The sequence below is a fragment of the Anas platyrhynchos genome, chromosome 33, assembly GCF_047663525.1.
Source record: "Anas platyrhynchos isolate ZD024472 breed Pekin duck chromosome 33, IASCAAS_PekinDuck_T2T, whole genome shotgun sequence".
Lineage (NCBI taxonomy): Eukaryota > Metazoa > Chordata > Aves > Anseriformes > Anatidae > Anas > Anas platyrhynchos.
The window spans coordinates 9,208,629-9,235,549 of NC_092618.1; the positions used below are offsets into that span (position 1 = coordinate 9,208,629).

The 26,921-nt window shown below is 57.6% G+C and overlaps 3 protein-coding genes across 20 annotated transcripts in view; 1 reads left to right on the plus strand and 2 right to left on the minus strand.

Annotated features, from left to right (window-relative positions):
• Positions 1-22,550, minus strand: part of LOC140000391 (protein YIF1B-like) — a 71,311-nt gene extending 48,761 nt beyond the window's left edge. For 4 of the 15 annotated variants that reach the window (XM_072030256.1, XM_072030255.1, XM_072030259.1 and 1 more), the window contains exons 1-2: positions 22,498-22,550; positions 22,159-22,421 (exon numbers count right to left, since the gene is read on the minus strand). In XM_072030256.1, coding sequence (XP_071886357.1) covers positions 22,159-22,421; positions 22,498-22,528 — 294 coding nt within the window. In that variant the 5' untranslated portion in view covers positions 22,529-22,550. The other 11 variants (XM_072030252.1, XM_072030261.1, XM_072030257.1 and 8 more) reach the window with 11 other exon arrangements.
• A 436-nt stretch (positions 22,551-22,986) lies between these two features.
• Positions 22,987-25,548, plus strand: LOC113841564 (potassium channel subfamily K member 6-like). The gene is made up of 3 exons (XM_072030249.1): positions 22,987-23,248; positions 23,745-24,137; positions 25,383-25,548. The coding sequence occupies exons 1-3, from the start codon at positions 22,987-22,989 to the stop codon at positions 25,529-25,531; spliced, it is 804 nt and encodes a 267-aa protein (XP_071886350.1). The 3' UTR covers positions 25,532-25,548.
• A 738-nt stretch (positions 25,549-26,286) lies between these two features.
• The window catches only part of LOC119713057 (latent-transforming growth factor beta-binding protein 4-like), a 104,558-nt gene continuing 103,923 nt past the window's right edge, over positions 26,287-26,921 (minus strand). For all 4 annotated transcript variants that reach the window (XM_072030243.1, XM_072030245.1, XM_072030244.1 and 1 more), the window contains one exon: positions 26,287-26,426. The gene's annotated coding sequence lies outside the window, so the exon portion shown is untranslated. The remainder of the gene's footprint in view (positions 26,427-26,921) is intronic.

A 26,921-nucleotide genomic window follows, 5' to 3' on the forward strand; every position in this document is an offset into this window, starting at 1 on the left:
CCCTGGCGCAACTTTAGCCCATTCCCCCTCGTCCTGTCACCAGGCACGTGGGAGAACAGGCCAACCCCCACCTCACTACAGCCTCCTTTAAGGTATCTGTAGAGAGCGATAAGGTCGCCCCTGAGCCTCCTCTTCTCCAGGCTGAACAAGCCCAGCTCCCTCAGCCGCTCCTCATAGGACTTGCTCTCCAGGCCCCTCACCAGCTTCGTCGCCCTTCTCTGGACCTGCTCAAGCACCTCCATGTCCTTCTTGTAGCGAGGGACCCAAAACTGAACACAGTACTCGAGGTGCGGCCTCACCAGAGCCGAGTACAGGGGGAAATGTGTTGTGTGATGGTACTCCGGATAATCTGATCCATGAGCTTTCCCAGCATCGTGGACAGAATAACAGATCCGTAGGTCCCCGACTCCTCCTTCCAGCTCTTCCTGTAGACAGACGTCACATTTGCTAGTCGCCAGTTGACCACAGCCTCCCCTGATAGCCACGACTGCTGATCAATGATGGTTGCAGGTTGGCAAGTGATTCTGCCAGCTCCCTCAGTAGTGACAGGTGGATCCAATTCTGCCCCATAGATGTGTGTATATCTAAGTGGAGTAGCAGTTCTCTAACTATTTCCTCCTGGATTATGAGTGTTTCATTCTGCTCCCTGTACCTATCTACCAGCTCTGGAGGCTGAGTACCAGGGGAACAACTGGTCTTGCTGCTAAAAACTGAGGCAACGAAGGAATTAAGTACCTCAGCCTTTTCCTCATGTCTTCTATGGTTCTATGTCACTATCATTCCCCTCACATCCAATTCAGAATGGAGATGCTCCTTAATGCTCTTGTTATGTATATATATATATATATATATATATAATTACTCTTTTTGTTAGTAATAGTCAGATAGAGCTCCAGTTAGGATTTGGCCATTCTGATTTTGTCCCTGCACAGCTTCAAGACATGGAGGACTGAGCTCCACACCAAACGAAAAAATGGATGGAAAAAAAGCACAGAAAAGGTGGAACGTGGCAGCTTTACATCCCCTGCCCTTACCTGAGTCTATGCTGTAATTCCGTTCAACTGCTTACTGCCGTATTCTCTAAAGCGTCCTGCAACTCCTGTTGCTGTTATCTTGTGAGAGACAGCACAATCAGGGTGAGTCATCTGCCTACAGAAATTAACAACTGACAGAATGGAGCAACTGTCCAGGAGAAGTTGGAGTGGCTGATGGGCCTGCCACAGGGACTGGCGTGTGCCTGCAGGAAAAGTCCCAGGGGTCGGAGACGTGTTGCCTGTGGCTTGTTAAGCACAGGTCAAGCCCCAGCACATTCCAGTAATTTGTGTCTCTTTGGAAATGCCAGGGTGATCACACGCAGTTTTCAAGCATTTCACAGTTTTTTCTAGGATTCTGCACATTCTCAGAGGTGAAGCTCCAAAGCACTGGAGGTGCCCACTGCTCTAGGTTCCTGCCCATATCCTCACACAGTCCCTGCCACTCCTAACTCTCCTGCCTCTGGAAAGATCTCTGGATGGCATGCTTAAGTAGTTGTTTAAAATTATACAAAACCTGAATCACATTTAGGAGATGGGACAACAGAAACATGCTGGTTCGGCCATCCCACGGATATTCAAAGCTTTCAAGAGCTATTGTAATTAGCCCGGAGGAGAAGAAGAAAGGGAGAGTGAAGAAGTGGGGAGAAACGTCCCCCACTGTCCACACCAGTTCCATCCCCCCACCTCCTGCCCCACCCTGCACAGGAGAAAAGGCAAAAAGTGTAAAATAATGTAACTATTAATAGTTTCTAAGAGATGAAGAGATGGTTCCCGAGGTACAGAGGTGGCAATAATTTTATCCTGTCATAAGTCAGTGTTATCCCATACATCAAAACAGTAACCTTAAACCAGCCCCCAGAATTGATGAACAGCATGACATGGAAGACAGACAGTTAGTGATGTGCTATACAACACAATTCTGAAAACAAGCACAACAGCCCCAAGATCAAAAAGATCAACATTGTGATCAGCAACTGTTAAAGCAACTGTTAAACTGATCTATTGCTTATAACAATTTACTTTTAAAATGCTCTGGTCCGATTTGTCATCTCAACCTTTGTGCTCCATGCTAGGCACCAAAAAGACTTGCAGTGGTTTGACCCAGGAGGCAGCTCAGCACTACAGATCTATTTATCCAATGCAATGAAGGAGAGAACTGGGAGAAAAAAAAAAAAAAAGAAAAAAAAAAAGACACAAAAGGAGTAGGTTGTTATTGTTATTGTTACAGACACCAACAGAGTAAGGGCATGATATTTTTGTGTGCACATCAATGTGGGGGGGAGATGTGGGGGGAGGATTGGGAGGGACCGTGGGTGGGGCAAAGGGTCACGGGGATCTGGGGCAGTCATGTGTATAAGAAGCTATGCTACGCAGCAATAAATTGGCACTTGAGCTAGACACGGTGTGTCTGTCTCTGGTGTCCCTGCTTGGGGAGCAGATGTCCAGGCAGCCAATTGATGTTGTCTCTCGGGCTGGGGTAGCACGGAGAGAGACAACAATCAAAAGACAGGAAAGGTGGCGGTGATTAATTGAAAAGTGTTGGACCTAAGCATGACGTATATGGTATGGAATTAGGGGTGGATATTGTCCTAGTTTTGGCTGCGATAGAGTTCATTTTTCTTCCTAGTAGCTGGTATGTTGCTGCCTTTCGTATTTACAGAATCACAGAACAGTTTGGGTAGGAAAGGACCTTAAAGATCACATAATTCCAACTCTCCTGCCATGGGCAGAGACATCTTCCTCTAGACCAGGTTGCTGAAAGCCCCATCCAACCTGGCCCTGCTTCCAGAGATGAGGCAGCCACAGCTTCTCTGGGCAGCCTGTTCCCGTGCCTAATCATTCTCTGAGTAAACAACTTTCTAATATCTAATCCGGATCTACCCTCTTGCAGTTTAAAACCATTACCCCTAGTTACTGCTGGCTCATATTCAGCTGACTATCTACCAATATCCCCAGGACCCTTTCTGCTGGGCGGCTTTCCACGCACTCTTCCCCCAGCTTGTGGCATTACATGGGGTTGTTGTGCCCAAGTGCAGGACCCGGCACTTTGCCTTGTTGAACTTCATCCAGTTGGCCTCAGCCCATGGGTGCAGCCTATCCATTTCCCTCTGCAGAGCCTTCCTACCCTCAAGGAGATCAACACTCTCTCTGAACTAGGTGTCATCTGCAAACTCACTGAGGGTGCACTTGATCCCCTTGTCCAGATCACTGATGGAGATATTGAAAAGAAGTGGCCCCAGTACTGGGCCCAGTGGGACACCACTAGTGACTGGCCTCCAGCTGCATTTAGCTCCATTCACCACAGCAATTTGGACCTGGCCACCCAGACAGTTTTCGACCCATTGATGCATACATCCATCCAGGCCTTGAGCCGCCAGTTCCTCTGGGAGAATGCTGTGGGAAATGGTTTCAAAAGCCTTACTGAGGTCTAGGTAGACCACGTCCACAGCCTTCCCCTTGTCCACTGAAAGCATAACCTTATCTTCAAAGGGGATCAGATTTGCCAAGCAGGACCTGGCGTTGATAAACTCATGATGACTGGGCCTGCTCACCTGCTTGTCCTGGAAGCGTTGCGGGATGGTACTCAAGACAATCTGCTCCATGAGCTTCCCCAGCACCAAGATCAGACTGACAGGCCTGTAGTTCCCCGGATCCTCCTTCCGGCCCTTCTTGTAGACAGACGTCACGTTTGCTAGTCACCGGGTGACTGGGACCTCCCCTGATAGCCAGGACTGCTGGTCAGTGATGGAAAGCAGCTTGGAGAGCACTTCAGCCAGCTCCCTCAGTAACAACGGGTGGATGCCATCTAGCCCCCTAGACTTGTGCACATCTGAGTGCAGTAGCAGTTTTCTCAACATTTCCTCATGAGAGCTTCATTCTGCTGAAGGTCCTTATCTACCAGCTCAGAGGGCTGAGTACTAGGGGAACAACTGGTCTTGCTGCTAAACACTGAGGTAAAGAATGCATTAAGTACCTCAGCCTTTTCCACATCTCTTCTACTTCTGTTTTCCCACATCCAATAAAGGATGAAGATTCTCTTTTCCCTCCCCTCCCCTCCCCTCCCCTCCCTTCCCCTCTGCTCTCCTTTCATTATAAAAACCTTTCTTATTGTCTCTGACAGCAATAGATAGATTGATCTCCGCTAGGGTCTGGCCCTTCCAATTTTGTCCTTGCCCACCCTAACAACATTTAGGACACAGCTTCAGACAAAATGACAGCATACATGAGAAGCACAGAAAAGGTGGAATCTGGCAGCCTTCCATCCACCAGCCTTCTGTGAGTCTGTGCTGCAATTCTGTTCAACTGGTTACTCCTCTACTGTCCACAATATCTACTAACACCTCATTGATGCTATCTTGTGAGAGACAGCACAATCAGGGGGAGCCATCTTCTTGCAGAAATTAACAGATGAAAGAATGGAGCATCTGCCCAGGGGAACCTTGAGAAACTGCAGGATTTTGCCTACAGAAACCTCTTGACATTTACAAGAAGAAAAGCCTCATCCTGCACCAGAGGAAGAGGAACCCCACACATCAGGGCAGACTGGGACCCTGCTGAGTGAGCAGTGCCCAGGAGGAGGAGGGCCTGGGCACCACGAGGGATGCCATACGAGCTCACCAGGAGCTCACCAGGAACCAGGCCAACTTCCTACAGAGCTGCCTTATGAGGAGCATGGCCACCAAGAAAATGTAAGTTACCATGCTCGGCTCCGATCTGATGAGACACCACACAGCCAGCAGGGAAAGAGGTGCAGGTCTGTGAATCTCTTGGACAGCCTGGTGTGGAGAGGAGCAAGCACACTGGAAAGGCTGAAAGTCCCAACAGGCCTGAGGTCTGTGTGTCAATGGCTAGGGCTCTTGTCTCCGACAGCGAGGCCTATGAGGAGGCAGCTTCTTGTTAAAGCACCAGGGTCTCATTGCCTCCTCACCAGCCATGAACCAGGCAGGAGTCGTACCCTTCTCCTGCACTGGGCCATGGACATCCCCATCTCCTACTGCCCAGGAAGAGCCCTGAGCTCCTGTGTGAAGGGAAAGGATCTCCCTTCCCAGGAGCCTGGGGTCAAAGCCTGTTTTTCAATACATCAGTGTCACCTTCACATTTGTCTACCTGTCCTCACTGCCTCCAGTGTTCTGCTCTAATGAGCTCCAAGGGAGGCTGTGTCAGTGCCAGCAGAGTCCCCCCTCAGGGGGACACTGCAGGAAACTTGCATCTGCCTTGGATTTCTTGAGAGATTTCTTCAACGCACTCTCAGTGCCTGAGGTTCATGGGCTCATCGCCAAAGCCCCCAGAGGGCTGATTCCAATGCCTCTGCTGCTGATCTGGGCTGGGCTCCTGGGACAGGGAGAGCTCCTGGCAAGAGGGCCCTGGTGCAGAGAGACAGCTCTGCCCAGGAGCAGCTCCTCTGCACAGCGCAGAAGGGCTGGGGGCTCTGACCCCCATGGGGAGAGGAGAGGAGAGGAGAGAGGGGTTGGAGGCAGTTGGGAGTGGGAGGGTGCTGAGAGCTGCCTGCAGGAGAAACCTGCACAGCCCTTGACAAGGTAAGTCTCTGGCTGCAGGGCCATGCAGCTGCAGCTCCTGGAAGGGTCTCGTGCTGGGTCTTGTTTCTGGGAGGGCGGTGGGCAATGCAGTAGGCTGTGAGAGTCCTGCTGGATTGCACTGCGAGGTGAGGAAGTCTGGCAGAAGCCCCTTGGAGTGGCCTAAGCCAGGTGCCCCTGACACCCTAGAAGCCTCGAACACCCTGCTGGTGATGCAGGGCTCTCTGTCAGCTGCCCCATAGCTCCTGCTGCATGGAGGTGCCCCTTGGCAGGGCCCTGGTGGTGGCAGGGTGCTGCAGGGCAGCGCTGAGCACAGCCGCATGGGATGGGGTCTGTGAGCACAGGCGGGGGAAAGAAGAGTTTGGCCAAGATCAGCAGGAACAGAGTGGCCAAGAATCCTCTAGGTACAGCATGTTGTGTGCCTGGGATACTGGAATACCCCAGCGTGTGGATATTCACCTGTCTGTGGGGTGTTTTCCTGGGCTTCAGGCTGCTCTCCAGCAGGATGCAGCTCTCTCGTGGCATCCTTGTGGCATCCAGGCGTCCCAAGGAGAAGACACCTCCTTGCTAAGGCCATGTCCGTGCTGCTGGATGTCTGTCTGTGGGCAGCTGGAGTGAGGCCTCGGCAGCCCTGGCTAGGGGGGAAGAGCTGAGATCCTGCTCAGGCCCCCAAGGCCAAGGTAAGGATTCTGTCCAGCCTCACTCGGACTGGGGCTTCTCTGTTCTCAGCTGTCTCCGTTTTTTTCTCAGCGTAACACGAGTATGATCGGTGTCCTAAGCATTACAGGGGGAATTATAAGAAAATACAGCAAATAAAATCTCTCTTGCTCTACAGTGTGGTCGGATGAGTTGTTTGCAAAAAGACTGCATGGCTCATTGATCTGACAAGTGGACTGCACTTGAGTTTCCCCCACGGTCCTGCTTCCCTCCTGCTGCACAGCAGGAAGGACTCCTCTGGAGCCCACAGCAGCCCCTGCTCCCAGTGTCACACACAGCCAGCACCACCCAGAGCTCAAGCAAGAGAGCTGCAGAAAGCTGCGGGCTTTCCAGGAGATGAAATAGGTTTTCCTCATTGAAGTCTGTTCTATTTTTTTTTTCTCCTCTTCAAAGATACCTGTGTCCAAAGTCAGCAAATGCCCAACAGCAGCTCTGTGAGCGAGTTCCTCCTGCTGGCATTCGCAGACACGCGCGAGCTGCGGCTCCTGCACTTCGTGCTCTTCCTGGGCATCTCCCTGGCTGCCCTCCTGGGCAACGGCCTCATCCTCACCGCCGTAGCCTGCGACCACCGCCTCCACACCCCCATGTACTTCTTCCTCCTCAACCTCGCCCTTCTCGACCTGGGCTGCATCTCCACCACTCTGCCCAAAGGCATGGCCAATGCCCTCTCGGACACCAGGGCCATCTCTTAGCACGGGTGTGCTGCACAGGTCTTCTTTTTTGTCTTCTTGGTCGGAGCAGAGTATTCCCTCCTCACCGTCATGGCCTACGACCGCTACGTTGCCATCTGCAAGCCCCTGCACTACGGGAGCCTCCTGGGCAGCAGAGCTTGTGCCCAGATGGCAGCAGCTGCCTGGGGCAGTGGCTTTCTCAGTGCTGTCCTGCACACAGCCAATACATTTTCCCTGTCCCTCTGCCTTGGAAACGCAGTGGCCCAGTTCTTCTGTGAGATCCCCCAGATCCTCAAGCTCTCCTGCTCAGATGCCTACCTCAGGGAAGTTGCTGTACTCTTATTTACTCTTTCTTTAATCTTTGCTTGTTTTGTTTTCATTATGTTGTCCTATATACGGATTTTCAGGGCTGTGCTGAGGATTCCCTCTGAGAAGGACCAGCACAAAGCCTTTTCCACGTGCCTCCCTCATCTGGTTGTGGTCTCTCTGACTGTCAGCACTGGCATGTTTGCCTACCTGAAGCCCCCCTCCATCTCCTCTTCATCCCTGGACCTGTTGGTGGCCGTTCTATTCTCGGTGGTGGCTCCAGCAGTGAACCCCTTCATCTACAGCATGAGGAACAAGGACCTCAAGAATGCCTTGTGGAAACTGATGACTTGATTTGCTTCGGAAACAATAATTTCACAGTCTGTTTCTGCAGATTACTCAGAATATCACTTACACAGAGCAACCTATATTCCCTTTTTTGTTGTTTTTGTGTGTGTGAGTGTGTATTTTTAGTACTGGTATTACTTAGTTTTGTGTTTTGTTTTGTTTTGTTTTGTTTGTTTCAGGTTAGGTTGCCCAATAAAATGTCATTTTTGTCCCACTCCCAATTCTGTACGTGTGTTTAGTGTATGTACTGAGTCTCTGTCCATGTGGAATTATGGTCTCTGTGAACTTTTAACGAAATAAAACAGCCTACACTGCCTTCTTTGTCTGATGTCCTTCCTCTGAGACCTGGTCTGGCTCTGCTGGGGCAGTGCCCATTTGCAGAGGAAAAGAGTCCCATTCCAGCAGCACAGCCAGGGAGCACCAGCGCTTGGGGCATGCCAAGCTGCTCTCTTGCCTCTGCCGCCCTCTCCTGCTGGTGGGGCCAGGCCCGGCTGCTCCTGGAGCTTGGTGCCAGTGCTGTTGTGGGGCTGTGCTGGGACTGCTGGCAGGTTAATGTTTCTTGCAGAGGGAATTAGCATCTGCCAGCAGAGTCCAGGGTATTGGCCGGAGCAGCATGAGCCCATAAAACAGGTGGAGCCCGCAGAGCATGAGCCTGTGCAAGGTGAATTTAGCAGAGCTCAAGTGCTCAAGCTGCTGCCAACAGGCAGAGGAGAGCTCTGCAGCCCCAGGACACGCAGTAGCCCCAGCAAAGGAGGCTGGTGACTGATTCCTTGCAGCCTTGGGCAATGACAGTGACCCCATGAGCTGGGTCTGCCTCCCAGCCTGCCCAGCATGGCCCTGCAGAGTGTCCCCGTGCCCTGGGCACCACAGCCCCCTTGCTCTGCAGAGCAGCACCGCCAGCTGGGGCTGGGGCAGGGGCTGGGAGGGCGCTTCCCAGAGTGTCTTCTAGGCCAGCTTCAGGCACACAACATCTGCATGTCAGAGTGATCTTTGCTGTGTGCAAGGAGCTGAGAGACCAACAACAGTCATGGGGCTGGAACATTGCCTGCAAGGTCCCACCTGCCCTAGCACCTCCCAGAACTGGCACGGAACTGGTTCACATGCATCAGAGGGTCTGGGAGCCCAGCAGCAGTGCCATGGGCTTGAAGGATCACAATCAGATCACTTCTACCTGGGCAGGTCCTAGGCCAAAAAGGGGGTGTTTTGTAGGTATGATATTATGAGGCGGTGGTGCCTCAGAAACTCTAAGTCCAGCAGGAAGTGAATGGCTGTTAAATGGCCTTTGAGGTGGCTTCTTGGAGAAATAGCTGGCAGCTCATCCCTTGACTCCTGGCTGGGATCTATGCCATTAGGCTCATATCTGCAAAAGTACCTGAAAGGCAAGCAGAAGGCACTTGCTGTGCCTGTAGTTTGTGAGATCCGCTCTTTCCGAGTACCTGGTAGGCCCCATAAAGGAAGAGGTCTTGGATAGGGCTTGTCATGTCAGAGGTGTCAGCTTTTCCCTGAAGTCATCCTTCAGGACTGCTTTCAGTTTTCAACACAGAGGGGGCCACTGCCTCCAAGATGGCTGGGGTAAAACGGACCATGCACGAGGGCCTGGAAAAAGTTACCCTGGCTGCATAGGAGCCATTCTATATCCAAAAGCTGGAGGCAGGAAACAAATTTTTAGGGTGGTACGGAGCTGCAGGGCACATTGTGCAGGGTGTTCCTGCAGCCTTTATGTTCTTTTCCATCCTGTCTTCGGTGCTGCGTCTGTCTTAAGAAAGGAGTAGCCAACAGAGGTAAGACAGACACTGTGAGATCATGAAAGCCATCAGAAAACTACCCCTAAGAAGATGACTGATATGGGGAGGTCAGAAGAAGCCTGGCCAGGAGAAATGTGAGATTTGGGAGAGAGAAGAGGCCAGCAGGAATCAATGATTTCTGGGAGGCTAGAAGGTTCAGGCAATGTTGATTCTGCTGTAGCACTGACTTAAAAGAGTCATGTAAAGACCTTGCCCTATTTTAACCAGCAACATTAATCCTTAAACCTAAATGCTACTGTACACACTGTCAGGAATCCACTACTCTAATGCCTGACCTCAACGCATCCCTTGAAGCCAAAATTCATCACATAGCCCCTTCCCCTTGTTTTTACTCTCTTAATCACTCTGATCCCTGACCTTAACACTAGCATTAAAATGCTCTTTTTAACCCTAGGAAACTGCCTGAGAGACCTAAACAAAACCCTAAACCACAAAGCTTGTCCATACCCTAAACACAGACCTGATACCCACGTAAGAATACCAAAACATTCCCATTCAAACTTTGCTTAATCTTTAACCCAGTAAGGTGGGCCCTAGTCCCTAGTCATATACATGAACACCTAACACCCAAAACCCCTGTTCCTGTGCATTAACCTCCTCACCTTCAGCCCCTCTACTAAGCCTTAACTTTAGGCCCGTCATCCCTTGGGACAGGGCAGGAACCATGAGGTTGCTCTGCAGTCATGGCACTCAAAGCTGAATGTGAGGGGCCATGGATCTCATCAGATTGTGGGCCACAAGGAGGAGACAGGGGAGAATGCTCTGATGAGCTCAGCTCTGCCTCAGGATCTCCTGCACCAGCAGGGGAGTGTGACTGTGCTGGTCACTGTGGGGTCACTTCTGTCCCTGCAGAAGATAGGGCAGCAGCAGGATCATGTCACAGAAAGGGACTGAGAGGTCACTTCAGTCTGTAGGTGGCAGGTCACCCTTGACTTAGAGCTGGGATCGGTACTTTTCGGCTGACATCTGCCAGTGGCCCTGGTAGGCCAGCAAAAGGCACCTGGCTGGCATGCTGACTGTGGGATCCCCTCTGCCTACATACCCAGGAGGACCCATGCAGAAAGAAGGCCCACATATGGGTTGTCCTGTCCCTTCTGCTTGAGTCCATGACTGGACAGCAGCAGGCCCATGGCTTGGAAGATGCTGGTGCGGTGACTTCTGTCTGGTTGGCTGACAGGCCGCAAGGAGCCTGATGGATTGGGATGCCTACTTTAGGAGGGGGTTCCACCCTGATGGAGCTTTCTTTTGTAGTAGAAAAGAGTAGGAGAGAAAAAACTGCCACAAAGTGCACTTTGGAATGTTGGTGCTGGCCACGAGGAGGAAGAACTGTCCCTCAGAGTGTCGTGCTGCGTTGCCAGAGGTCACCCAAAGAGCGTCTGTGATCAGAGCATGGCTTTGTGTGAGAAGGAGCAGCTGGGGAGGGTTGATGAGACACTGGTGAAATGATGGAAATGCTGGGATGAGAGCAAGGTGGTGAACAGAGACGGGTGTCTACAGTCCTCAAAGAAATAGGTGAAAGTCATCAAAGTCAACAAAGTGCTCTGCCGGGCACTGCCCAGCCCAGCCCGGCCCCTGCCCACCTCTCCCCACCACCCTGCCCTCTCTCCAGCCCAGCCCAGCCCAGCAGCCCAGGCTGGGCTGGCCCCAGGGCAATGCCCTCCACAGGCTGCTGCAGGGCTCTGGGCACGGCCACCCCAGCCCCAGCCCCTCACAAGGCACCGCAGCTGCTGGGACAAAGTGTGGTGGTTTCACTCAGGTGGGCAGCCGAGCTCCACCACAACCGCTCTCTCACTGCCCCTCTCCTCAAAGAGGAAGGGGGAGAAAATACAACACAGAGAACTCGAGGTTTGAGATGAGAAAGGTTTAATTAAATGGAAAGGGAATGGGGAGGAAAAAAAAAAAGAAACAAAAGAAACAATCAGTCCGCGCGGGAGCACGGAGAGAGGGAAAAAAAAATTATTCTCTACTTCCCATCAACGAGCGGTGTTCAGCCACGTCCTGGGAAGCAGGGCCTGAGGGTCCAAGCCACGGCTGCGCTCGCGTCAGGCAGCACCCTGGGGTGTCACCAAGTGACGTCACAATGGGTGCCCACCCAGCCCAGGCGCGTGTCACAGTGGCACCCATTGTGACGTCACTTGGTGACACCCCAGGGCTCCGCCTTATAAGAGCGCAGCCGTGGCTCGGACCCTCAGTGTCGGTGCACGGCAGTGACGGACAGGGCAGGAGCACAGGGCCTTCGAGGAGTCCCCGAGCATAGCCCACGTCCCACAATGCCGCAACCGCCCGCCCAGAGGAGCCGCCGGTTTCTATCTGAGAACTCTCCCTCTCCAGAGGCTCCTTCTGAAGGGGATGAGGAGGGAGGCATGCCCCCCAGGCAGCCCAGGCTGGCCTGGCAGGAGACCTGGTCTTCTAGGGGCAGCAACCGGCCAGCAGAGGACAGCTTGCTGGCAGAGGACAGAACCCCAGTCGAGGCCTTTTTCCTGGAAGAGGACAGCAGCCTGGCAGAGGCCATTTTGCTGGCAGAGGCCATTGCTCAGGCAGCGGGCAGCAGCCAGGTAGAGGAGAGCCAGGACGACGTACAGTGGCTGGATCCCAGTGAGTCAGGGTCTTCGGGATGGGGTGGGGAGGGTTGGGGACACAGAGACCCCTGCCTGACTCCAGGACTCCTTCCCTGGGTAAAGCGGCGCTTGGGCTGACGGGGCCGAGCTTCCTCCGCAGCACCACAGAATGCCAGGACGCTTCGGGCTGGGGGGGACCTCGGCGATCACGATGCTTCCCCCCAGCCCAGGCTGCCCAAAGCCCACCCAGCCTGGCCGTGGGCAGTGCCAGGGAGGGGGCACCGCAGCCTGCGCCAAGGCCTCACTGCCCTGGGCGTGAAGGAGAGAAATCCCTGCCTGTCCAAAAGAAACCTGCCCTCTTTGAGGTTAAAGGTGTCACCCCTTGTCCTGTCGCTGCAGTCCATGATGAAGATCCCCCCCCAGCTTTCCTGGAGGCCCCTTTGGGCACGGGGAGGCCGCAGCGAGGTCCCCCCGCAGCCTTCTCCAGGCTCCACAAGCCCAGCTCCCTCAGCCTCTCTTCCCAGCGGAGCTGCTGCAGCCTCTGGGCATCCCCGCGGCCTCCCCACGGCCTTCTGGGGCTGGGGCCCTTCCTCTCCTCACCCCTGCATTCAGCCCCTCTCTGCAGCACTCTTTGCTTTCCTCCTTTCCAGGTAAGGCATGGAAACTGTGCAGAGACAAGGCCGTGGAATTCATCAGGGCGTATGTCAGAGGCACAGAAAAGGTAATGGCAGCCGCTTGCATCACAGCTGTGCTCCTGGCGCTGCCCTCCAGGGGTCCCACACAGCCCCAGACCCCTCAAGGCTTTGGTCCTGCTGGCCGTGGGTGTCCCCCTAATGCTCTGTTGGTGTCTTTGTGGCTGCCAGGACGACGAGGAGCAGAAGATGCTGTTCCTCAGCAAAATCTGCGATCTGTGCAGATGTGTCACAGAGAGGGGTGTGCCAATGAACTTGCATGACTTCTGCTGCCAAACTAACCTGGTGGAGAACATCATGGTGAGAGGATGCGCAGCGGGCTGGGGAAGGGGCAAGGCCCCCCGGCACCAGCCCCCTGGGAGGCGAGGGCTGGGGCAGCGCTGGCTCTGCTGCTGCTGGGTGCCGGCGGCTCCAAGGTCTCATCCTGCTTGTGCTCTGCAGGCGCTGCTGGAAAAGGAGCCCATGGACAGCTTGCGCACAGCATTCCGGCAGAAGGCCATGGAGACTGTCGCCCTCCTCAGGTGCGTGCCCAGCCCCTGGTGGCAATGTCCTGGTGGCCCTGAAGCTGGCAGGGAGGCTGCCCGTCCCTCCCAGGGATGCCTGGCCAAGGGAGGTCCGTGTCCTCCTTCATAAGCCTCGAGGCACTGCGTCCAACAGGCTCCTCTCTCTCTCTCCTTCAGCAACACCGTACCAACAGCACTGCGTGGCAAAAAGGAGAGACTCCTGCATGTGTGCTGCAAGAGCATCTTCTTTCTGCCTCCCGAGTCAGATGTGCCAGAGACAGAAGGAGCGCTCTACACCAAGGTATGTGCTGGGTGAGGTACCGGCACCCCCAGTCCTGCTGAGCTGCTGCCTTGCTTCCCCGTGCTGACACAACCAAAGACCAGTGCAGGGCCGGGGCCCAGATTTGCTTTCCCAGCCTCACCCCTTCCCCGACCTGATCTTGTGCTGCAGGAGGTCTGCACGCAGTGGCTTTTTAGCCCCAAAGCCACCCCTGAACTCCCGAGGGGCTCAGAGCCAGCTCCTGGGGGTGAGGAGGGCCACAGAAATAATTCGATGCTCTTCTGTCCTCCCTGCAGACTATGAAAGCCATGGACACCATGCTGGTGGCCTTCGTACTCAACTGTCCAAAGACCAGTTTCAGCACAGAGTTGGAGAATATCTTGGAGGTTTGGCATTTGCAAAGAATTTCCAAAGAATCCTCTCAGGTCTCATTTGCAGACCACTGTCAACCCAGCAACTTCTCTCCTCGCAGGCGCTGCTGTACTTTGCCCTCTCCAAAAACCCAGCTGTGTGTGAGAGAGCTGTGAGGAGGATTGAGAGGCTGGGTGATTTCATCATCAGTTATTTTTTGAGCGAGGTAAGGCACAAGGAACCCTCCACCCTTTCCTGCATCCCAGAGCATCCTGCCACTCAGGGGTGCCTGTGAGGCAAGCCTCGATGCACGTGAGTGCCTCAGAACCGTGAATCGAGGGTCTTCGTCCCTTCTTCGCCCCTGCTCTTCCCTCCCCAGGCCCTGCTATCTCAGGGGCTGGCTCTGCCTCCACTAAGCCCTTTGTCTCTCCTCCCTTCCTCACCCAGAACTCAGATGACTATGAAAAATACAAGCACAGCCACGATGATTCCAGAGAGCTCTACATCCCCATCCTGGGACAGCTGCTGGGCCACCTCTTGCTTTTCAGCAATAGCAATGATTCCTTTGGATACGCAGCTTTGGATGCTCTTTTTCGCTTCTACAAAATCGTCAGAGAAGGAAGAGGTAAGAAGGTGTGGTGGGCACTGTCCGTCTGCACACAGACAGCTACTGATTTGTCTACTTGTTTTCCCCAAGTATTGTGAAGGTTTATTCTTTTGCTTGGTGGAGGCTGCCCACGGAATTCTGCCAGGTTCCCTGGCCTCCTCTGCTCCTCACAGCAGCTTCCCGCAGCATTCTGGCTATCGTTTTCCGCAGAAGCTAGACGCTCACCTGCCGTCCAGGAGCAGTTCTCTGCTGCTGTCCTTCCCAACCCTCCCCAGATCACCTACCACGCTGTTTTGTGGTGTCCCCCAGTCTAAGCCATCAATCGATGAGCACTTCCCAAACCGCATCTTCCCCGAGGAGTGAACAGCAGAGCCAGCCGTGCATCACCAGGGATGGTGACGCCCTCCAGAATGCTCCCTGACTGTTTGCTCCCTGCCGTCTTAAAGGCAGGTGTCAGGGGGCTTCCTGCACATCCTGACCCCGAGCAGAAGGGGGTCTGTGACACGCTGCTACCCCCACGGCACCCAACGCCATTGCTTCTCCTCCTTCTGCATCATCCCTGAGGTCCCTCTTGCTCCCAGCACTCCTCACCTTGTGCTTTACATCCCTGCCCACCACTCTCCTCGCCGTGGGTCTGAGCCTCCCTCCTCAGCCATTCCTAGTGAAAGAGCTTTTCACCATTTGGCAAGCTTGTTGGCAAAGATGCTCTTCCCTACTGACTCTTCGCTGTTTCCCCCTGTTTAGAATGCATATTGAGAGAGGACATGGTAAATTATGCAGAGAGACACAAGAATTTGGAGGACACAGCATACCCGTTTTCTACAACATCAACTCCGTGTGAAATTGCCAAGGTAATGAGCTCTGGCCTTGCTGGGGATCTTGTCCGCAGCATCAGCAGGCATCTCGTGTGAGCAAAGGGGTCCAGAACCGGTGGGGCTGGCACGGCCTCACTCGCCCTGCTGAGAGGGTTCCTCTTGTCCCCAGGCTGGGGCTATGCGAAGGCTGCTCCCCTGTGTCCCGGCAGCAGCTCCAGCCCTCCTGGCCACCAGCAAGCCCTGGTTACCTGCAGGGCCAGCACTCTGGCCCCATATGCCCCATCCTCACCCCTTCCCCCGAGGGCCCTCTCTCCGGAGCTGCCCTTGCTGCTCAGCTAAGCAGCACCCTTGGGACACTCAGTGAGGCATGTCTTCGCTCCTCCTTCTTCCCACAGCGGTTTGGAGGATACCTCTTCCCTGCTGAGAGGCTGAAAATCATCCTCACAGCCCTTGAAGCTTTACAAGACTCCAGCATCCATGACAAGCAGGGGGCCTGCAGCGTGCTGGACGCAGCCTTGAAGGACCCTTTCTACTGGCTGACAGATGTAAGTGGCCTGTGGCCATGGCCCTGCCCTTGAGCTCTTCCAGGCGTTGTTCCTCTCTCCTTCCCTGCCTCCCTCCCTGCCTCCCTCGCACATCGGGGTCTCTTGGGCTCCAGAAGCCACCTGAAGCCAGCAGAGAGCAATGGAAGGGGCCAAAGTTTGAGTGGCAGCTGTGGCAATGGCTGCGGTCTGCTGGCAACACCATTCCCACTTTGTCCCACAAGGTGCCAACGATCATGGAGTGCATCAGGAGAAACCTGGGCAGCATCCACACGGCATCGGCGCGGCAGTGCCTGGACTCCCTGCTTCTCAGGCTGACCAACATGATGCCCAGGAGAGAAGTCGAGAACCTGCTGCAGTTCTCTCCGCCACGTGACAGGTCCTGGCCTTAACATCCTTGAGGGCTTGTTCCGCGTCGGGAGATGCACCTGGAGACTCTCTGCTTGCCACACCAATGGCAAAGGGCAGGACATCCCCAAGGAGCACAGCCCTCCTTCCCACCAATGTGTTCCAGCCCTACTGGGCCAGCCAGGGCTGCAGCAGCCCAGCTGTCCAAGGCAGCCCAGAGTCCCCCTGCCCCCAGGGAACACCAGCTCAGCCCCCTCCTGCCTGCCCAGGCTGGGCCCTCAGTGCTCCCCAAGTCACAGGGGCTGCAGGACAGCCTGGGTCCTCTGGGGCTGGCCCAGTTTGTGGCCCTGCGGCTGAGGCAGCCTCACTGACAGAGTCTTCTGGGCTTGCAGCACTGACCTGGCCATGTGGGAGGTGATCCTGGCCATGCCAAAGACCTTGAAGAGGGTTTTAAACATCATGATGGAAGACTTGCCGCTGCGCTACTGGTGCACCGCAGTCACCAAAGACACCTGCATCCGTCGCTTGGCTGTGAGTTCCCAGATGAAACCTTGCTCCCAGCAGGGCTACGTGTGCCCCTTCAGGCACACAGGCACAGCCCTGTGCCCATCTACCCCCAAACTGCCAGCTCCCGCAGGACGTACGGACACATGGTCCCTGGGGCCGGCAAGCCCCCGTAGCTCCCCGCGCCTGGTGCCTCTTTGGTGCCAGCTGGCGCTGCCCCATCCCTGCCCAAAGGTGGGAGAAGAAGAGGCTGCAGGGAGCCCTGCAGGCCCTGCCAGGCTCTCACTGCTCTTTCTTGCAGATGCTGGGCCGGAATCACATTTCTGAGGAGGACTTTGGTAACCCGGTGCACCTCCAGAGCTACCTGAGGTACCCAAGACCAGAGATGCGCTTGATGGTTCTGAAAGGGCTCTGCACCGTGTCAGAGAGCCCTGAGAAGGTGAGCGGGCCATCGTCAAGCAAAGCCATGTTGGCAGCCTGGGGCTTTGCTCTTCTGCCCTCCCGTCCCTCCCCGCTGCCAGGAAGCAAGGCAGGAGGCTGGTGCTCAGGAACCAGAGCCCTTTGCCCAGGGTGGTCTCTCACTGCCTCACGGAAGGGAAATGGTGTCTTTCCTACAGGCAAGGAAAATTCAGGTCTTGCTGCCAGACATTGTGGAGGCCCTGCAGGACACCAACACATATGTGGTGCTGACGGCCCTGCCTGTGCTGAGAAACGTGATGGCTCATGTGGAGAGGTGGAAGGACAGTGGCCTGGCTCTGCAGCTGGCTGAGAAGCTCCTGCCACTCTTTGACCACGTAAGTGTGCTGCGGGAGCCCGAGCCCTCAGCTGGGCCCCCTGTAACGAGGGCTGCCCTTCAGCCCGGCCCTGTGGGCAGCACTCAGGCAGGGCCTTCCCAGTCTCCTCGTCAGCCCAGGCGCTGGGGAGCTCTGCTTGGGCATGGCTGGTGCGGCTGGTGGTGAAAGTGGGGTGGCTGGCGGGCAGCCTGCGATGGCAACCGATTGCGTTGCCCTTCACGGGCACCAGGCCTTGCAGCTGCCCCTGAGCAGCTCCTCTGGGAAGGATCCAGCGCTGAAGCATCTCACAGTGCTGGGAGCTCCCTTCACATCGGCCACGCTAATGCTGAAATTCCTCCTGTCCTCCTCCCTGCCAGGCGTCCAGCCAGGTGCAGGAGCACTCCATCTGCCTCTTCCAAGCCGTGGTGGAAGCTGTGCTGCGGCAAAGGACGAAGGAAATGAAGAGGACGGTGCACAGGAGCCTTCTCCCACTCTACTTTCACATGAGAGACCAGAGTGAGAGCGTAGCAAAGGTACAGATCTCAGAGCTGAGCAGTTATGTGGGCAAGGGTGTGCTGATGCCACAGGGTTGCTGTGGGGGATCACAGAATTTCTAGGTTGGAAGAGACCTCAAGTTCATCGAGTCCAGCCTCTGATCTCTTGCTGTGATCTCTGGGATCTCTCTCATTGTGAGCTGCCTCCGATGGTGGCTGTCCCGTGGCCTTGCCTTGGCCACTGAACCCAGTGCACGCTGCCCCCCACCACAGCCTCCCATAACGCGCTGGGAAAGGCTCGCAGCCCTGCCAAGAGGAGGGGACAGAGGGTCTCCTTCCCAAGGCTGTGCTGCTACCTCCCAACCTCTGCTGCTCCGCAGGCCTCTGGGGAAGCTCTCGCCGTGGCTGCAGAGTTTCTGCGATGCAAGGAGCTCAAGCGCTTCGTCCAGACAAAACAGACGTGGAGGATTGGAGAGTGCTTGGTAAGGACCCAACTTGGTTTGCCCCAGCTGGGCAAACGCGCCCGGCCAGAGCCCGCTGCCTGCAGCCGCATCCTCGCTCCCTTCCTGCCAGCACAGAGCCCCAGGGGGCTCTTCTGCAGGCCCCTCTGCCCTCCCTGCCCCCAGGATGCTGGAGGAGACCCTGGAGAGGGTGTGCAAGCCCCGTGACCCTGCGTTCTCTCTCTCTCCAGCTGCAGCAGGACAGAGGCAGAGTAGAAGAATACCTGCAGCAGAGCCAGCCCTACCTGAAGGCCACTCAGACCCTTGTGCGACTTGAGGCCGTCAGATTCATTGGTGAGCCCAGCCCCTGGGTCCCTCTTGGGGCAGCCTTTGGCAGCCCCAGGCACTGCCCTGTTGCCCCCAGAGCCCCCCGACTGGGCCCTTGCTCCAGGGTGCAGGAGGGGGCACAGCCTGGCTGGCCAGGCCAGGGGCTGCGCTGCTGGGAGCGTGCTGGGGAGCGGGGCTCTGATGGGGTCTCTGTGTCTAGGTCTTGCTGCGCGCTACTGCGAGGACCAGAGCGAGGAGAAGCTGGAGGAAATCCTCAGAGGTGAGTGAGGGCAGTGGGGGGTGTGCTAGGGCTGGGGGGACAGCGGCAGAGGCCCCCGTGCCTTGCCCTGCTCCAGGGAAATGCTTCGGGGCAGAGGAGCAATGCAGCCATAGGAACGAGGGAGAGGAGACGGGGTAGCCTGTGGTGTCAGGGAATGGCCTCCCAGCCTGGAGCTGGGCAGTGCCGCTGAAAGGGTTGAGTGTCCCTGAGGAAGAGTCAGGGGAAAGGGCAGTAAGGCTGACAGAAGGTGGGAGCCTGTTGTAGAGCACGCAACCAGGACGAAGAGGGAGATGAGACAGCCTACAAGCAGCTAGGAGCAGGGTCACGATTGCTAGCCCTTGCTCTCATGGGGAAGCACAATAGCGAGAGGAAAGAGTCCAGGAGATTCCTGGAGTGTGTGAATCCTCCCAAGGGATGGAGGCAGGTGGTGAGGGAACCAGCTTGTGAAGGTGCCCCACTTGACCTGTGGTGCGCAGGTGGGGAAGGACTGGTGGCTGCATTTGGGACATTGCTGAGCAGCAGCTTTCAACGGATTCCTTTGTCCCTCCTGCTCCTCCTGGCCTGGGGAAGAGTCGAGTGGGGCTGGCATGCTCTGCAGGGGATGCCTGGGGATCTCTGCAAGGAGTGGGTTTTCATCTCTGCTCTTCTTTCTTTTGCAGTCCTCCAGCCTTCATATAAAGACCCGGAACCCATGGTCTGTTCCCTGGCAGTTCAAACCACCCTGATCCTGACGTCAAGGCATAACGCAACACCAAGACGGAGATTTCCACTGCTGCGTTGCCGCTAGCCCCGCAGCAGTCCTCAAAAGAGCAATATATATTTTAATAGAACTAGGTTGTTGTCTCGTTATTCCAGCAGCTCCTTCACAGTGACTCGGTGCCATGACGCTGAGCTAACTTGGAGGCCACCAAGGACCCTGAGAAGTTCCCTGTGTTCCCCTGAGAAGGCAACTTCCTTGTGAGGGGAACAGAGGGCCCTATTTGTTAGCCTGACCCTACCCGTAGGGAAGTCTGCTGCCTCCCTGGGGCTAGGGTCATGGACGTTGCCAGAAAGCTTCCCAACCTGGTTTTCCCCTCTGATTACTATCGTCTTTTGATAGTCCAGGCCGGCAGTGATAATACTGAAGACAGAAGCCTGAAGACTATCAAGCGGGACTTTAGGGGACTGGGACGGGTAGTGGATGGAGTGGGAGTTCAGGTGGTGTTTTTGTCCACCCCTACAGTGGCAGGGAGGGGTACAGAGAGGACTCACGACTCACTGGGATCCAGCAACTGCAACTCCTTCTTGCTGTCCTCTGTCAAACCTCTGTTCTCTACCACTAAGCTGTCCTCTGCTGGTCTCCTGTCCTCTGCCAGGCTGCTGTCCTCTACCGGGCTGCTGCCCTTTGACAGCAAGCTGTCCTCTGCTGGGCTTCTGTCCTCTGCCGGCAAAATGTCCTCTACCGGGGTGCTGTCCTCTGCCAGCAAGCTGTCCTCTGCTGGCCGGTTGCTGCCCTCAGAAGACCAGGTCTCCTGCCAGGCCAGCCTGGGCTGCCTGGGGGGCATGCCTCCCTCCTCATCAGATTCAGAAGGAGCCTCTGGAGTGGGAGAGTTCTCAAATAGAAAACGGAGGCTCCTTCGGGCAGGCGTGGGCTATGCTCGGGGACTCCTCGAAGGCCCAGTGCTCCTGCCCTGTCCGTCACTGCCGTGCACCGACGCTGAGGGTCCGAGCCACAGCTGCAGTCATATAAGGCGGACCCCTGGGGTGTCACCAAGGGAGGTCACCAAGGGTCCCATGTGATACGTGCCTGGGCTGGATGGGCCCCACCGGGCGCTGTAAGTTCGTGGGCGACACCAAGCTGGGCAAGGGGATCTGGACAGGCTGGATCAACGGGCCGCATCCAGCTGCGTGGCATTCAAGGCCAAATGCTGGGTTCCACACTTGGAATCATACAATATCCTGAGTTGGAAGGGGGCAGACCTGAAGGGATGAAAGACACGGTCTCCCGATGCCTCTTGAGCAGAAGGCCTTTATTGCCATTTTTCTCTGCTACATATACTTTCCCCGTAACCACATGCGCTGTCCACGCGCCTGAATCAGTCCTACAATTCATTAGAGACCCTCAGCCACGCGCCTCAAGCCAGCCAGCAATTGACCACTGCGCAAAGCTCATCTTTAATGCTGTAGCCAAGTTAATTTATCTCCACCTTGTTCAAGTTTTTGTTACTAATGCCTAGTAAAAAAAGGGGCTTTAGGGCTTTGGGGCGACTACTTAAAGGATCAGGGGCACAGGTTGTGTTTGCCTCTGTCCTTCCGATAGGGGGGATCGATGCTGACAAGCAGACTCATCACATTAACACGTAGCTTCGGGACTGGTGCAACTGGTAGAACTTTGGGCTTGCTGATCATGGGAGGGTCTATGTGACACTGGCCTGCTACCACCAGATGAGATGCGCCTCCCTGTAGTGGTTTTACCTGGCAAGGTTTTGGTAGCACGGGGCCATAGGAGTGGCTTTTGTGAGAAGGATCTGGAAGCTGCCCCATGTTTGCTAAGGGCCCCTCTGCTGACCAGAGCTGAGCCAATAAGTCACAGAATCACAGAATTTCTAGGTTGGAAGAGACCTCAAGATCATCGAGTCCAACCTCTGACCTAACGCCAACAGTCCCCACTAAACCATATCCCTAAGCTCTACATCTAAACGTCTTTTAAAGACTTCCAGGGATGGTGACTCCACCACTTCCCTGGGCAGCCTGTTCCAGTGCCTAACAACCCTTTCGGTACAGAAGTTCTTCCTAACATCTAACCTAAAACTCCCCTGGCACAACTTTAGCCCATTCCTCCTCATCCTGTCATCAGGCACGTGGGAGAACAGGCCAACCCCCACCTCACTACAGCCTCCTTTAAGGTATCTGTAAAGAGCGATAAGGTCGCCCCTGAGCCTCCTCTTCTCCAGGCTGAACAAGCCCAGCTCCCTCAGCCGCTCCTCGTAGGACTTGTTCTCCAGGCCCCTCACCAGCTTCGTCGCCCTTCTCTGGACCCGCTCAAGCACCTCCATGTCCTTCTTGTAGCGAGGGACCCAAAACTGAACACAGTACTCGAGGTGCGGCCTCACCAGAGCCGAGTACAGCCCCCCGTAGCCACCCATAGCCCCCCGTAGCCCCCTGTAGCCCCCCATAGCCCCCTGTAGCCCCCCATAGCCCCCCATAGCCCCCCTATAGCCCCCCCCCCCCCCTTATCCCGCTCCTCACGTTCCGGTCCACGATGTCCCGGCCCTGGCTGGCCAAGCTGCTGCCGTAGGCGGCGGCCAGGCTGGACACGGGCTCGGCCAGGAAGGCGGCGGCGGGGGGGGGCAGGCGGGATGCGGAGGACGCCGGGGGGGCCGCCGGGGGGGCCCCGTAGGCCCGGGCCGGGCCGTGGGGGGGGGGGGCGGCCCCGCCGCTGGTGTCGTCGAAGAGCGGCCGCGGCTCCGCCATCCGCGGAGGGGCCGGGCCCGGGCCGCGGCGCTTGGGGACTGCGGGGAGAGGAGAGGGGGGGTCAGGGGGGGCCGGGGGGGGTCGGGGGAGGGGGGGGGCGCCGGGGGTCCGCACCGAGCCCCGCCGCCGCTCCCGGGGGCTCCATGGCGCTTCCGCTTCCGGTCACGTGAGGAGCGCGGGAGGAAGCTGTTGGCGGAGCGGCGGGGCGGGGCCGGAAGTGGCGGTTGCCATGGGGACGGGCGCGCGGGGCCGTGACGTCAGCAAGGGTGTGATGTCAGCAAGGCCACCGTGCCACCAAGGTGATGACGTCACCAAGGCCACCACGTCACCAAAGCCATGATGGCAACCAAAGCCATGACGTCACCAAGGCCACCATGTCCCCAGGGCCACCACGTCCCCATAGCCCCCATGGCCCCATAGCCCCCACGGCCCCATATCCACCATGTCCCCAGCGCCATCTTATCCCCAAGGCCACCACGTCCCCAAGGCCACACGGTGGCCGTGGTGGCCCTAGGGCTGTCCCTGAGGTGTCGTGGCCATTTCCTGGCCACGGCGGCCATCTTGTCCCCAAGGCCACCATGTCCCCATGGCCACCACATCCCCATGGCCACCATGTCTCCGTGGCCACCATGTCCCCAGGATGACCATGTCCCCATATCCACCATGTCCCCATGGCCACCACGTCCCCAAGGCCACACGGTGGCCCAGGGGGGGCTGCTGCTGCTGGGCACCCTGGGGCTCTGGGTGCTGGAGGGGGGGGCGCGGACCCTCGGGACCCCCCCCGGGACCCTCAACGCCTCCGGGACCCCGCGGTGGGACCTGGCCTCCGCCTTCTTCTTCTCCACCACCCTGCTCACCACTGTGGGTAAGGAGCCCCCCCGCCCCCAAATCGGGACCCCCCCTCCGAATTGGGACCCTCCTAAAGAACCCCATGGGCACCAGGACCCCCCCAAGGGCATTGAGACCCCCGGGACCCCCATGAACCCCAGGACCCCCATGAGCACCAATTCCCCCAGGACGCCTCTGAGCACCAGGCCCCCCCGGGACCCCCCCAAGAACACCGGGACCCCCATGAACACCAGGACCCCCGTGGGCACCAGGACCCTCCATGGCCCCCCATAGGCACCGAGCCCCCTGAGAACCTCAGGACCCCCATGGGTTTTGGGACCCCCTTTAGCACTGGGACCCCCAGGCCCCCCCCCAGCCCCACCAGGACCCCCCCAGCCCACAGAGCCCCCCAGTTCGCCCAGGACCCCCATCACCACCAAGCCCCCAACCTCCCCCCACCACCCCCAGGGGTCCCCCCTCCCCTTTCACTTACCGGGGGGGGTCCCCCCCCTAAATTTCCCCCCCCCCCCCAGGCTACGGCCCCGTGGCCCCCCTGTCCCCGGGGGGCAAAGCCTTCTGCTTGGCCTACGCGGCGCTGGGCGTCCCCTTCACGGTGTTGACGTTGGCGGTGGTGGCCCGGTGGCTTTCGGTGCCGGTCACCCGGTGGCCCCGGCGCTACCTGAGGACGCGGTGGGGTTGGAGCCCCCGGGGGGCCGCCGGGCTCCATTTGGGGCTGCTGGCGGGGGCGGTGGCGGGGGGCTTCGTGCTGCTGCCTGCCGCCGCCCTGTGGGCCCTGGGGGGCTCCGGGAGCTTCTTGGACGCCGTCTTCTTCTGCGGCATGGCCGTCACCACCGTGGGGCTGGGGGACGCGGCGGGGGCACCGGAGGGGCAGCCCCCGCGCCACCTCTACCGGGTGGCCTTGGCCGGTGAGCAGGGGCGGGGGGTTGGGGGGGGGCGTTGGGGTGGGGGGCGTTGGGGTTTGGGGATCTGGGGTTGGGGTTATGTGGGGGTTGGGGCTATGTGGTTGGGTTCTTCTTGGTGGGGGGGGTCTTCATTGGGGTGGGGTCTTTATGGTGGTGGGGTCTTCATGGTTGGGGTCTTCATGGTTGGTGTCTCCATGGTTGGGGTTTAGGTGGTTGGGGTCCTCATGGTTGGGGTCTTCATGGTGGTTGGATCTTCGTGGTTGGGGGTCTTCATGGTTGGGTTCTCCATGGTGGTTGGGGTCTTCATGGTTGGGGTCTTTATGGTTGGGGTCTTCATGGTTGGGGTCTTCATGGTTGGGGTCTCCATGGTTGGGGTTTAGATGGTTGGGGTCTTCATGGTTGGGGTCTTTATGGTTGGGGTCTTCATGGTTGGGGTCTTCATGGTTGGGGTCTCCATGGTTGGGGTTTAGATGGTTGGGGTCTTCATGGTTGGGATCTTCGTGGTTGGGGTCTTCGTGGTTGGGGTCTCCATTGGGGTGGTGTCTTTATGGTGGTTGGGTCTCCATGGTTGGGGTCTCCATGGTGGTTGGGTCTCCACTGGGGCGCGGTCTCCATTGGGGTGGGGTCTTCATGGTTGGGGTCTTCGTGGTTGGGGTCTTCGTGGTTGGGGGACTTCATGGTTGGGGTCTCTGTGGTGGTTGGGTTCTCCATGGTTGGGGTCTCCGTGGTTGGGGTTTAGATGGTTGGGGTCTTCATGGTTGGGATCTTCGTGGTTGGGGTCTTCGTGGTTGGGGTCTCCATTGGGGTGGTGTCTTTATGGTGGTTGGGTCTCCATGGTTGGGGTCTCCATGGTGGTTGGGTCTCCACTGGGGCGCGGTCTCCATTGGGGTGGGGTCTTCATGGTTGGGGTCTTCGTGGTTGGGGTCTTCGTGGTTGGGGGACTTCATGGTTGGGGTCTCTATGGTGGTTGGGTTCTCCATGGTTGGGGTCTCCGTGGTTGGGGTCTCCATTGGGGTGGGGTCTTTCTGGTGGTGTCTTTATGGTGGTTGGGGTCTTCATGGTTGGGGTCTCCATGGTGGTTGGGTCTCCATTGGGGTGGGGTCTTCATGGTGGCGGGGTCTTCATGGATGGGGTCACCATGGCGGATTGGGTCTTCATTGGGGGGGGGTCTCCATGGGGATCTCTCCATGGGGTGGGGGTCTCCACGGGGGGGTGGGGGTCTCTGACCGCTGTGTCCCCCCCCCCCAGCCTACCTGCTGCTGGGGGTGACGGCGGCGCTGCTGCTGCTGGCGGCCTTCCAGCAGCTGCTGGAGCTGCACGGGGTCAGCGCCGCGCTGCGCCCCCCCCCGGACCCCCCCGAGGAGGACGGGGGGCTGCTGGACGAGGGGGGGCAATAAACGGGGGGCTCGAAGCGCGACGGGCTCGCTGTGGTCACTGGGGGGGGTTGGGGGTCCCAGACGCATGGGGGGGGGGGGTCCCAGACACATGGGGGGGGTCCCAGACACATGGGGGGGGTCCCAGGTCCAATAGGGGGGTTCCCGGTCCCATTGGGGGGTCACAGACCCATGGGGGGGGGGGGTCACAGCACCATTGGGGTGGGGATCCTGATCCCATTGGGGGGGGTCCCCAAACCCATGGAGGGGTCCCAGACACATGGGGGGCTCCCAGTCCCATTGGGGGGGGCAGACACATTGAGGGGGGGAGCAGATACATGGGGGGGGTCCCAGTCCCACTGGGGGGGGTCCCAAACCCATAGAGGGGTCCCAGTCCCAAGTAGAGGGGTCCAGACTCATGAGGGGGGGGTCCCATTTGGGGTCCCAGTCCCTGTGACACCACAGCCCCCCCCCCACCCGACCCTATTAGGATGAAAGAACTCCCCCCCCCCCAGCTCATTTTATAGAAAACCTTTATTCTGTAAAAATTGGGGGGGAAGTGAGGGGGGGCTCACATGGACGGGGGGGGAGGGAGCGGGGGGCCGGGCACCCCCATGGGCACCCCCAGGAGCCCCCCCCCCACCTCACCCCACAGCGGGCGGGGGGGGGATGCCGGACGGTGCCCCCCAGTGTCTCTCCATCCCCCCCCCCCCCCAGCTCCGATATATACAGACAATAAATACAGGGCCCCCCCCCCGGGATGGGGAGGGGGGGGCTCAGGCCGGGGGGCGCGCGGGGACGCAGCGGGGGGGTCCCTGCGCCAGGACAGAGCCGGGGGGGCAGAGGCAGCGGAAGGAGCCGGGGGTGTTGAGGCAGCGCCCCCCCCGGCACAGGGCGGCCTCCGAGCACTCGTCGAGGTCTGCGGGGAAAAGGGGGGGGGTCAGGGGGGGTCGGGGAGGGGGATTAAGGGGGGTTGGGGGGGATTTGGGGTGGGATTGGGGTGGGATTGGGGGGTTTTGGGGGGATTGGGGGAGATTGGGGGGGGAATGGGGTGGGATTTGGGGTGGGATTGGGGTGGGATTAGGATGGGTTTGTGTTGGGATGGGAAGGGATTTGGGGTGGGACTGAGATTGGTTGGGATTTGGGGCGGGATTGGGATTTAGTTGGGATTTGGGGTGGGATTGGGATTGGATTTGGGGTCGGACTGGGGTGGGAAGGGGTTGCAGATGGGATTGGGGGGGGTGGGGATGGGATTGGGGTGGGATTGGGATTGGGGGTATGGAATGGGCATGGGATCGGGATTTGGGGTAGGATTGGGGTAGGATTTGGGGTTGGATTAGGGTGGGATTGGGGGTTGGATTAAAGTGGGATTGGGGATGGGATGGGGTGGGATTTGGTCTGGGACTGGGGTTTG

Bases quoted from the DNA above. Each gene is read 5' to 3' on its own strand.
- LOC113841564 (XM_072030249.1), top strand. From the start codon at position 22,987: ATGGCCACCATGTCTCCGTGGCCACCATGTCCCCAGGATGACCATGTC. The intron at 23,249-23,744 runs GTAAGGAGCCCC...CCCCCCCCCCAG, and splicing joins CACCCTGCTCACCACTGTGG to GCTACGGCCCCGTGGCCCCC. The intron at 24,138-25,382 runs GTGAGCAGGGGC...CCCCCCCCCCAG, and splicing joins CTACCGGGTGGCCTTGGCCG to CCTACCTGCTGCTGGGGGTG.